Consider the following 12,831-nt stretch of genomic DNA (forward strand, 5'->3'; position numbering starts at 1 on the left):
GGGCTGATGCTGAGCAGCCACCCCCTGCTCTTCTGTTCACTGGGGAGCACAAAGCCACAGCCATCGAAGGACAGAGACAGGCTCGTTAAGGAAGAAGACAAATGCATTGAAATGTCCCTGAGAGACTGAGGCAGCTCTTTGAACACCTCAGATAGCCCAAGAGACACAGCAAATAGTGCAGTGACATCCATGCAGAGGCTGCTGGTGCACTGAGCCGAGAGACAGGCCACCAGATAGAGTTTAAGTTCCAGCTGAATTCCATATGATAATGAGCTGAGCACTATCTTGGTCTCCCTCTGGTTGTCTGCATGTTGTAGAAGACCTGGAATCCCCTGCTTGAGCTGGGGAAATTACTTCGCTCTCAGAAATCCCTGTGGACTCAGAGCAAGAAGGCAAACAAGGATGAAAATGGACTACACAGCTCTGAAAAAGTTATTCACAGCCCTGTTGCTAACCTAAGTGTTACCTCCCAGGCACAGATGTCTGTTGGAATTGCTCTGTCTTTAATGTAGGAGCATGCAATGTTGGCCCTCTTCTTTCCTGGGAATGAGTTTCTTTATGGCATTGCAAAACAAATAATCACAAGATCTGGATTTTTACTGCTCTTGCTAATAGCTTCACTTATATGCACATCTAACTCTTGCTCCAGTTATGTGAAGAAGATGGAAAAAAAGTCTTCTGCTCACATTAAGAAAACAAGATAATATTTGACTACAGCACTTGACTTGCTATTAGACAAGCCAGGCTTAAAACCCCAGCATCATTAATCACAGAGGACTCACACACCCTATGGGAAAGTCTGTAGAAAAGCCAAATTCACTGCTTAGGTCCTGTCAAGGATTCTGTTCAGCTGCAGCTACTCTGTGGTCAGGTAGAAGGACTTTACCCCTCAGAATAATCTAGTCTCTCCTTCATGAGTTTGACCTTTACTTTGAGGTTACAAACTGCTACCTCCTTTGCTATTATCTAGAGTAGCAGACAGAGACGTCCAACACTGAGTCGTGCACTGGTGAGATGGCAGTGCCTGGCCCAGACGGTGAGCAGCTGAAGTGAGAGACAGCAGATGACAGGTAGCTTAGACAAGGCGAGGTGTGAAGCATGAGGTAAGAATGAGCTGGTTATGAGGAGCAGGATAGTGAGAGTCACAGCACAATAGCTCCATGGCACTGTGGGGACCTTCCTAGGACATGTGAGACAGAGGCCCCAGTGATGGGAAAAGCTTTGGCTGCAGGTATGAGAAGGAAAGATATTGTGGCTGGAGTTGAAAAGGAGATGCAAATGTGGACTGAGATTTGCCCATAGGCTTTCAATCTCTTGGACACTGAAGTCCATATTCAGGACTTAAGGAAAGCATTAAGGGAGGTATGGAGGAAAGAGAATGGGAAAAAGCTGCATTTGCCCCCACAGGAGACTTATCTAGATTGAGGATGAGTAAGGGAGAGCACTCAGCCTAGCTGCTGAGTCCTCTCTTGCATACCCTCTGTTGCATATCTGGACTGAGGGTAAGTCAGAGAACCCAGCCTAGCTGCTGAGTCCTCTCTTGCACACCTCATATGCCTTGTGGTCATGAGCTGATAAACAGCCATGAGATGGCTGTGAGTGAATGTGTCTGTCTTGCTGTAGATTCTGCTACAGCCTGGACACCCTGGGAGGACGGTGAGCTCTAGCCTGATCTGGAGGCTGCTTCTGAGAATGCTACACATACACCATAAAGCTTCTCCATCCCTGTCCTTCTGGCACTGGCTGTGAGAATTTGATGCAGCACATAGGGGCTGGAGGACCAGGAGTCTGGTAATAACAGTTCACACCTAACACAGGAGGTGGGAAAACTGAGGGAAAACTCAGAAACCTATGGAATCACAAAATTAACCAGGCTGGAAAAGACCTCTAGGATCACTGAGTCTAACCTATCACCTAACGCTTCTAATCAGCTAAAGCAAGGCACTAAGTGCCTCCTCTTAAATGCCTCCAGGGACAGTGACTCCACCACCTCCCTGGGCAGCCCATTTCAATGGGTCATCATTATTCCCAAAGAAGTACCACGTTCTGTGGATGCTACTTGGAGGAATTAGCACAAAGCAAACTTATTAGAGGGTAAAGGCAGGTAAAGAGCTCAGCAGAGGAGTGAAACAAGTAAGGAACATGGAACAGCCAAGATCATTGAGCACAAATACATGAAAGCCTCTGCAAGTAAGGAACATGGAACAGCCAAGATCATTGAGCATGAATACATGAAAGCCTCTGCAAGTAAGGAACATGGAACAGCCAAGATCATTGAGCATGAATACATGAAAGCCTCTGCAAGTAAGGAACATGGAACAGCCAAGATCAGTGAGCATGAATACATGAAAGCCTCTGCAAGTAAGGAACATGGAACAGCCAAGATCAGTGAGCATGAATACATGAAAGCCTCTGGTATTTATACTGCTTTACATTTCCCACAGTAACACAATGGAGAAATATCTGCAAGCTCAGCATTCTGCTGAAGTGCACACACAAAACACCACATCCCACAGGAGGTCGAACAAGAATGGGGGAGAAAACTTCTCCAGGAGAAACAACCCTTCCCATCCTGTATGCAAGAACACCTCCTGCCCATCTTGCCCAAGAAGACCTCCATCAAGACAACCTTGCTGAGGATGATATTCAGTCGCTCAGATTCACAGTCCACCACCACCAGCCTCTCCTTCTTCTTCTCCAGCTCCTGGAAGAGCACACGGTAGCCCTCTTCTGTGGTCGTCAGGATGTTGACAGCTGTCACCTGCCAGTTCTTCTCGGCTGCTGTGTCCAGCACTTTCTGTAGGACTGACAACCCTATGATGGCAAGAGAGAGAGAAGAGGATAGCAAGGGGAGAAGCAGGTTTTACTTGTGCAGTGGCATCTTTACATTCTCCTGACAGCCTGCAGATCTGCCTCAAGCCAGGCTGGATACAGCATTGCAAGAGTGCAGCACTACTACAGAAAGCAGTTAATAGTTTAGTTCCTTACCCAAATACAGCTGGGCTGGAGCTAGTAATTCCTGCTCTTCTGTCTTAGCACAGGAAGAGAGGATGCTTGCAGGACTTTTGTCTTTGTAATCATCAGACCAGTGCTGCTGGTCAAGCCTTGCTGTGGGATCCAAATAAAAGCTCCAATCCCTGTCTTGTCTGTCTATACCCAAATAATTCCATTTCTCTGGGCCATAGTTTCTTTCTCACCCTTGATCTGTTTAGGCTCCTGGGGTTAGGGACACCCTCAGCAATCACAATCCACAATCATATTCAGTGTCCCTGTCTCTCTTAGCATCTCATGAGAAAACCTCACTGTTTGAAAAGGATCTTTCCTAAATTACATGCACAGCCTTTCAGAGTCAGGGCTGTCCTGGAGTCCTGTTAGCCCTGAATACTGCAGCCCTTTTGGGATACTCAGCATGCCCATGCCTCTGACAACAGAAAGAAGAGTGGGATGATTTTATGCTGTCTTCTTGTCTCTTCAGGCCACCATTACTGACACCTTCCAGGACTGAGCTGTGAATCACCCTTACCTCTGTGCTGTTCCTCACAAGCCCATTTTGTGCTCAGACTCCAAGACTGAAGTTTAAAAGGCATATGAGAACTGGGGAAACTGGATCAGAGAGCAATGAGCCCACTAATTCTGCTCATGGTTTAAAAAGTCAGACAATATCTCCTGAGAATCCAGAAAGGCTTATGTTATTTTAGATGGACAACTAACACAGGGAACCTGGAGTTTGGCAAGCTACTGGCCAGGAACGTGACTGGATGTGGGCTCAGGTGAGACCTGAACAACTGATGGCTCACATTGATAAACATGGACTTGGTGGCCTTGAGTTTGAAAGAACTATCCAATATGGGACCTATTCAATGTAAGTGATTTCCCCTTTTGAAACTCCAACACTTTTATTGTTACTTGTTAATTAATTCTCCTGTTGATGGGGCTCAGACCTGACTGAGCACAGGCGTACAGGGTCAGACTAAACCTTCAGTTAGATCAATGCTCTACCTTCAACAGTAATGGACATCTCAAAAAGGAGTAGAGAACAGGGAAGGCACAGAATGAACCTTTCTTCACCCCACCCTTTCAGCCACCATAGAATCAAGCAGGTTGGAAGAGACCTCCAAGATCATCCAGTCCAACCTAGCACCCTGCCCTATACAATCAACAAGACCATGGCACTAAGTGCCTCAGCCAGGCTTTTCTTGAAGACCCCCAGGGACGGTGCCTCCACCACCTCCCTGGGCAGCCCATTCCAATGGGAAATCACTCTCTCTGTGAAGAACTTCTTCCTAACATCCAGCCTATACCTACCCTGGCACAACTTGAGGCTGTGTCCCCTTGTTCTATTGCTGGTTACCTGGGAGAAGAGGCCACCCCCCACCTGCCTACAATGCCCCGTCAGGTAGCTGTAGACCATAATAAGATCACCCCTGAGCCTCCTCTTCTCCAGGCTAAACAGGCCCAGCTCCCTCAACCTCTCCTCATAGGATTTGTGCTCCAGGCCCCTCACCAGCTTTGTTGTCCTTCTCTGGACACCTTCCAGCACCTCAACATCTCTCTTGAATTGAGGGGCCCAGAACTGGACACAGCACTCAAGGTGTGGTCTGACCAGTGCTGAGTATAGGGGAAGAGTAACCTCCCTTGACCTACTGGCCACACTGTTCCTGATGCAGGCCAGGATGCCATTGGCTCTCTTGGCCACCTGGGCACACTGCTGGCTCATCTTCAGCTTACTGTCTATCAGTACTCCCAGGTCCCTTTCCTCCTGACTGCTCTCCAGCCACTCAGTCCCCAGCCTATAGCGCTGCTTGGGGTTGCTGTGGTCAAAGAAACCACCCACAGTAAGATGACTCCCTAAGGCTAAAGACTCCAGCTCAAGCACTCCGTTTCACTGCCTGGTGAGCCTTGCCATGTGCCTGCGGCTTACCCCGGTCAGCGTCGTAAATGTACACAAACTTCTGCCAGCTGTAGTGCTCGATGACACTGATGAGGGCATCCTGGAGCTCTGGGCGAAGCTGGAGCACAAACTGGTTGGAGGTGTCGACGGGGAAGCTGGGTGTGATGAAGCAGACGTGCAGAGCTCCGCAGAAGGAGGTGAGCATGTTGACCGTCCTGCGCTCGTAAAAGCCGAAGATGGCATAGACGCCCTTGGAGAACTGCGAGCAGACTGCAGGAGACAAAGGGCGTGAGGGAAGCTCACAAAGTGTCAGAGAAGTCACCAGAAGAAACCTTTTTCCCTGAGAGAAGCTGATGGCTCTCTAGACTGCGGCATTTTGCCCTGAGGGCTGGGGGCTGGTGAACACAACCTGGTGAAGAATAGGGCTTGTGGCCCTGGGGTGCTCTGCCTTTCATCTCCACACACATTTCTTTGCCTTTGGCAGGCAGAGTTATCCTGCTCAGGATAACTGAGATGAAGAGGAATCACAGAAACATTCCAGTTGGAAAAGCTCCTCAGGGTCACCAAGTCCAACATAGAACCCTACTCTACAAGATTCACCTTAAACCGTAGCCCTAAGCACCACATCCAGATGACTTTTAAACACATCCAGGGTGGGTGTCTCCACTGCCTCCCTGGGCAGCTCATTCCAGTCCCTGACCACTCTCTCCAGGAAAGACTTTTTCCTAATGTCCAATCTAAACCTCCTCAGCCTCAGCTTGAGGCCATTCCCCCTTGTTGTGTCTCCAATTCCCTGTGAGAAGAGCCCAGCAGCAGCCTCTCCACAATGTCCCTTCAGGTAGTTGTTGGCAGAAATGAAGTCTGCCCTCAGCCATCTGAAGAGGTCTCTTCCTCAACCATCCCCATCTCAGTCACTCCTCGTAATCCACCAAGCCCTTCACCAGCTTCGTTACCCTTCTCTGGACCAGCTCCAGCACCTCCACATTTCTCTTGCATTGTGGTGCCCAAAACTGAACACAATACTCAAGGTGTGGCTTCACCAAAGCCAAGTACAAGGGGAAAGTCAGAAGTGACACAGTAGAGTGAATTCAGTCACCTCAGGGCTCTGCTGAAGGTTGTGCTGCTTCTGGGACAAAAGATGTTATCTGAACAAAGGAACCTCTCAGCAGAAGTACATGGTAACACCAAGCTCTGTTTGTTTGGCATGGCAGCTCTCTGGCCACTGGAGCTGTTTTGTATGGAGGGAGAAAGGCTTCACTTGGAGCTCATTATCACAGTCCCAGGTGCATTTGGGGAGCAGAAGGAAAGCATTTCTTTGACAGTACAGCCCTTTGCAGTCAAGGACTCTGGGAGGAAACCAAGAGTTTGATCTCAGAACCTGAGAGGGCATCTCAGCAAAAGTTCACCTAGACTCAATGCAGGCATAGCTTAGCTACAGGGAGGTTTGTCCTGAGGCATGAGCTGCTGGCACTGCAATCAGAGCCTCTGACATCAGCTCTGCCTTGGTACTTTGGGACAGCTTCATGGCAGTTTGTGGTCTCCTCACAAAGCCATGGTAGGAAAGGCTGTGGGCCCAAGGAGGTGGTGGTGGTGGCCCAGGAGGTTTGCATAAGGAGTGTTAGCAGGGTTTTCTGGCAGATGTTTGTGTCTGATCTCAGCAGCTGGCACTGTGCTGTGCAGGGAGAGCTCTCAGGTCAGAGCCCCTGTTGGGAGAGCACTTAATGAGGTTGTGAGAGCTGCTGGAAAACTGCCTCAGGATCTCAGCAAGGCAGAGAACGTTCACACTTTGGCTTGCAAAACTTAGGCCCTGAGACAGTCAGCCTCGTTTAATGTCACCCTGGTTTATGGCACATCCCAAGTTCCCATCAATAAGTCTCCAAGCTGGAGGTGGTGGCAGTGACAGCATTTTCCCTGTGTCAGAACTCCTAGCACTAGTGTCTCCTCCTGTTGTCACTCTGACTCTGAGGACCTTTGGCTGTGACACTTATCCTGACTCAACACTTCACACATCATTCAGCAGCTCCCCCAGTGGAGTACAGGGTGAGAAGTTGGATGTGACATTTTGGGGTCCCCTGACAAGCACTCTGCGCTGTTTGGGAATCCCTTAACTTGGTTTCTGCTGGTAGCTGCCAGTGCTGAACATTCACCATGGCTGCAGATAGTCATCTAAACTTGAGCTTACTGCATCCTTAGCTGGGCTCCATCCAAGCTCTGTCTCTCCAGAGGGGACCAGACGTCATTCCCAACTGGCTTACAGCCATCCTGGACAAGATTACCTTGTTCCTCACTTCTCTACTGACAGAGGAGAGAGCACAAAATCCTGCTTCACACTGTGCAAAGCAAGTCCCTGCTCCCATCTCACCACCAAAGCAAAGCAGTAAGATTTTCAAAGTGGCACAGTGTTGAGAGCTGAGAACTGGATCTCATCACACTGTTGAGAATTCTTCCATCCTTTTGGAGCTGAGCTCAGGCCTGGGGCATCTCAGCCCAGCATTTTGTCCCCAGGTCACACATCCTCTTCTCACATAGAATCAACCAGGGTGGAAAAGATCCAAGATCATCCAACCCAACCTAGCACCCAGCCCTAGCCAGTCAACTAGACCATGGCACTAAGTGCCTCAATAGAATCATAGAATCACTGCTCAACATCCATGCTCTCACATACCTCAGCTCCTCCTCCTTAATTTCTGTGGTGCAAGCCCAGTGTGAAGCCCAAAGCACGATGGAAATAAACCCTCCTCTGTCTATTGTCACAGCAGCATCTCTCTTTGCAATCAGCATTTATGCCGTATCAGCTGGAGTCGCTGCCCTCATCATGAGACTGACACATTCAGGAGGAAAAGTAGCAGACAAGCATAGAAACAGCCTGAACATTATTTCCATGTGACTGGAGCAGTGGGCCTAATGAGCAGTGAGACAGACCATATGTGAGAGATCAGAGCATCATCTCTGGAGACCCAAGCTTCAGACTCACCGAATGATTAAAGTGACATTCTCAAGGCAGCTGAAGAGCCCAACGCAATAATCCAATCAACAAACTCAGCTAACTTGGTTTGGTTTGGGCAAACCATGGTGGCTTTGAATGGTATTTTCTATGTGAAATGAATCTATTTCTATTTAGTTTTGGGGGGGACTTTTTTTCTTTTTGCCTTTTCTTTTTTTTTCTTTAACTGTGTGGCTCAGTCACACTCCGCAGCCCTCCTACACTGTTCTGAAACACTCATCAAACCCAGGGCTTGAAACAGATTGCACCAAAAGATGGCTGGGAGAATGAACAGTCTTTGTCATTAGTGAGCTTGGAAAGAACCCCACCTTGCTTTGTGTTTTCAGGATGAGAGAGGCTATGGACAAGGCAGATAATCTGGGGGGGGAATAATGAAAATTAAAAAATAGGGGGGAAGGAATAACAAAAAAAAAAAAGAGGGGGGAAGGAATAATAAAAATGAGGGGGCAAAAAGGATGATAAAAAAGGAGGGGAAGGAAAAATAAGGGAAAAAAGGGGGGAAAGGAATAATAATAAAAAAGGGGGAAAAGGAGCAATAATAAAAAGGAGGAGAAAAGGAATAATAAAAAAAGGGGGGAAAGGAATATTAAAAAAAAGGGGGGGGGAAGGAATAATAAAAAGGGGAGGGGAAAAGGAATAATAATAAAAAGGGGGAGGAAAGGAATAATAATAAAATGGATGGGAAGAGAAATAGTGAAAAAAGGGAGGAAGAAGGAATAATAAAAAAGGGTTGGGGGGGAGAATAATAAAAAAAATAATTAAAAAGGTGCCCTGTACTCAGCCTTGCTCAGGCCACACCTTGAGTACTGTGTCCAGTTCTGGGATCCTCAATTCAACAGAGATGTTGAGATGCTGGAATGTTGTCCAGAGGAGGGTGACAAAGCTGGTGAGGGGCCTGGAGCACAGCCCTGTGAGGAGAGGCTGAGGGAGCTGGGGGTGTGCAGCCTGCAGAAGAGGAGGCTCAGGGCAGACCTCATTGCTCTCTGCAACTACCTGAAGGGAGGCTGTAGCCAGGTGGGGTTGGTCTCTTCTGCCAGGCAAGCAGCAACAGAACAAGGGGACACAGTCTCAAGTTGTGCCAGAGGAGGTCTAGGCTGGATGTTAGGAGGAAGTTGTTGGCAGAGAGAGTGATTGGCATTGGAATGGGCTGCCCAGGGAGGTGGTGAAGTCTTTGTGCCTGGAGGTGTTGAAGCCAAGCCTGGCTGGGGCACATAGTGCCATGGTCTGGTTGGTTATCTAGGGCTGTGTGCTAGGTTGGCCTGGATGATGTTGGAGGTCTCTTCCAACCTGGCTGATTCTATGATTCTATGACATTTGCTTTAATCATTTTAGTAAGCAAATTTCCTAACAGTGATGTTTGTGAAAATCAGGTTGGGAAATTTCCATCTTAACCACTTAATTTTCAATGTTTTGTTTTTTGAGAGGGCAGATGAGAGATTCAGGGTTGTTCAGTCTGGAGAGGAGGAGGCTCTGAGGAGACCTTCTTGTGGCCTTCCAGCATCTGAAGGGGGCTACAAGAAAGCTGGGAAGGGACTATGTTGACTGGCTAGGGCTGGGTGTTAGGTTGGACTGGATGATCTTGGAGGTCTCTTCCAACCTGGTTGATTCTGTGATTCTATGATTTGCTTGCTCTCCAACTTCCTAATAACACAGTGCTAAGAATTGTAATCTATAGCTGGAGGAAGCAATCATTTTAAAGTGTGTTTGTTTTTCTAGTGGGAAGTTTATCAGTTCTTCAGCAGCCACTGGCCTCTGAGTGATGCTTTTCTCAAAAGATAAAGAAACATAAAAGGGACAAATATCATATTGAAATGGAAAGCCCAAGAAGCTGAGCTCTTCTGGTGCTTTGCAAACCTTATGCCAGCTGCTATCAGATGAGTGGCCACAGCCTGGCTCTTACTGCAGCAGAGAGTTGTGGTCGTTTTGGGAATAAGCTCTAATAGTTGAAATTGGACAGTTCAGCCTTTGAAGATCATTCCAGCAGGTGAGGAAATCATCAAAGTTTGCATATCCAAGGATCATAGAATCATAGAATCAACCAGGTTGGAAGAGACCTCCAAGATCATCCAGTCCAACCTATCACCCAGCCCTAGCCAATCAACCAGACCATGGCACTAAGTGCCTCAGCCAGTCTTTTCTTGAAGACCCCCAGGGACGGTGCCTCCACCACCTCCCTGGGCAGCCCATTCCAATGGGAAATCACTCTCTCTGTGAAGAACTTCTGGCACAACTTGAGACTGTGTCCCCTTGTTCTATTGCTGGTTGCCTGGGAGAAGAGCCCACCCCCCACCTGGCTACAATGTCCCTTCAGGTAGTTGTAGACAGTAATAAGATCACCCCTGAGCCTCCTCTTCTCCAGGATGTGAGCATGAGTAAAGAGCATTTACTTGTGTGTAAATGCAGATGTTAGCCACAGTTCCCATGTGCTGTTCTTGGCCTCTGGGCTGCAGGAATGATAGAAAACATCTGTCCTGGACTTTAATTGTGCCATTATCTTACGATGGATTTGCAATTCTAAACAAATCCTCAGAAAATCTAGTTAACAACAACTGACAGCCACAGCAACTCCTACTGTATTCATCCTGATCAGTCTTGTATAATTAATCAGGTTGCCTTGGACATTCCCAGGGTGTACTGTACCAGGCACCACAGACACTCCATATCCCTCTCTCTGTCCAGACACAGGAGCTCTCACTGAAGTTTCTTAGTGCCATTTCACAAACAAACTCAGGTCAAAGCAGAGGCATTAACTTGATTGTCACCTGGTTGCACGGGAAAGACAACCCAGTGACAACCTTCTGCGCTATGGACACAAGTCCACAGTGCCTGTTGCAGCCATGTGAGGTGAGAGCTCCTCAGACTGTTCTAAAACCACTTCTGACTTACAGTAAAAATCCAAACAACTTTCCAAGATAGTTAAAAAAGTGACTGATGTGGCAGACCAAGGAGGAAGAGGCCTCCCCTCTCTCTCTCTCTCTGGTGGAAAGGTAACCACCATGAATCTGATGCATCCTTGAGGCAAAATCTCATGTGCCTCACTCATGCTTGAAAGCTCAGACTTTAGGTTTTGTAGTCCTGCAGTTTGTCTGAATTTTCTCTTTTCAAATGGAACTATTCAAGGTAAAGCATTACATCAGACAGAGGAAACACTGATTTTATTGAGAGCACACTCAGGATCAGTCACCTACTCAGTAGCTGAAGAACAGCAGTTCTGGTCCCCTTTGTAAGTGCTTCCAAGATAAAGAAAAGTACAGGAGCACAGCTTTGAATTGGACATTTTCTCTGCAGGAGAGGAAAGCAAAGGGGATCTTCTGAATCTATTAGGGTAGACACTTTTTGGCTAAACCTCTCAATCAGACACACAGAGAATAGATGCACAAGATCAATTTCTGTGCTTAGCAGGAGCAGAGGGATCTTGGAAGTGTTGGATTGATCTGATCCATGTGAAAGACAAATGTCAGATCTAACAGATTCCTCACTTGGAGTTTGGTAAAAGCACAAGAGAAACCAAGAAGTTACAGTGGTGGTCACCACGAAGAGATGTTGGAACAATATCAGCTGTTGAGGGAGGAGAAAGGGCAAATGGGTTGCACAGAAGGATGGGAAAGAGGATTTGGTCTCCAGGAGTGAAACTGGTACAATTCTGCTGAGAGTCTGAGAAAAGGACTGTAAAAAGGGAACTGCTCCCTATGGACACAGCTGAAGAAGAAGCCTGGTAGGAGATCCTGGCAACTGTTCATCTACCATTTCCTTTAGAAGCAGAAGCTTCACCATTTCATTGAGTTTAAGACTAGAAAGGGACATTAGATCATTTCTACTGACTTTCTGTATTTCATGGACCATTAAGCTTTACCCAGCTACCCCTGGAGGGAGCCAACAATATGGCTTGGTTGACTCTTGGGAGACAACTGCTGCATGCCTCTGTGAGAGAAGTAGCAGAGACAGTGCTAATACCCAAAGCCACATGAGCAGTTAAAAAATGGATTAGAGGAAATATCTCCAGATGTTCCACACAAACAACTCATGTTCTTTCTTGCAGAAAGAAATAAAAAACCCAGATGGTCCTTGACAGATCTCAAAGGCCTTGCTAACCCAGCAGGATGTCATATCTGAGATGCATCTAGGAGGGAAGACACAGCACCATCGCCAGGAAAGCCATTCTACAGTGCTGAGATGCAGATGTTGTGAGGATCTGAGGCAAACTCTTCCTCATGGACCAAGCAGGGAGGAAAAGGAAAGTGCAATTTGGAAATGTACACTTCAAGGTAAGAAGATTCTCAATTCAAGAGAGATGTTGAGATGCTGGAAGGTGTCCAGAGAAGGGTGACAAAGTTTGTGAGGAGCCTGGAAGACAAAGCCTATGAGTAGAGGCTGAGGGAGCTGGGGATGTGCAGCCTGCAGAAGAGGAGGCTCAGGGCAGACCTCATTGCTGTCTACAACTACCTGAAGGGAAGTTGCAGCCAGGTGGGGTTGGTCTCTTCTGCCAGGCAAGCAGCAACAGAACAAGGGGACATAGTCTCAAGTTGTGCTGGGGGAGGCTGGATGTTAGATGGAAGTTCTTCCCAGAGAGAGTGATTGGCATTGGAATGGGCTGCCCAGGGAGGTGATGGAGTCACTTTCCCTGGAGGTGTTCAAGCAAAGCCTGTCTGAGGCACTTAGTGCTATGGTCTGGTTGATTGTCTAGGGCTGGGTGCTAGGTTGGACTGGATGATCTTGGAGTTAATTCTGTGATCTATTCTATGATCTAAGAAATCACTGCAAACTCCCAATCCAGCATGCTTAGCACTTAATCCAGAAACCAAATTATCAAATGCCTTTTACCAACTGCAAAATAAGTGTGGCCAGACTTCAGGTGCATTAAAGTAGTCAGCTCAGTCTGTCCTCTGTAAGCTGCTAAAGACTACCCTTGCAGTGCCTGCAGACCCAATATCAGTGC

The 12,831-nt window shown here is 47.6% G+C and overlaps 1 protein-coding gene across 2 annotated transcripts in view; it reads right to left on the reverse strand.

The window, feature by feature from the left end:
- The window catches only part of GRIA1 (glutamate ionotropic receptor AMPA type subunit 1), a 156,721-nt gene that overhangs the window by 76,464 nt on the left and 67,426 nt on the right, over window positions 1-12,831 (reverse strand). For both annotated transcript variants that reach the window (XM_064162021.1, XM_064162020.1), the window contains exons 3-4: window positions 4,922-5,161; window positions 2,630-2,814 (exon numbers count right to left, since the gene is read on the reverse strand). In XM_064162021.1, coding sequence (XP_064018091.1) covers window positions 2,630-2,814; window positions 4,922-5,161 — 425 coding nt within the window. The remainder of the gene's footprint in view (window positions 1-2,629; window positions 2,815-4,921; window positions 5,162-12,831) is intronic.

Source organism: Pogoniulus pusillus, chromosome 22, assembly GCF_015220805.1.
Source record: "Pogoniulus pusillus isolate bPogPus1 chromosome 22, bPogPus1.pri, whole genome shotgun sequence".
Lineage (NCBI taxonomy): Eukaryota > Metazoa > Chordata > Aves > Piciformes > Lybiidae > Pogoniulus > Pogoniulus pusillus.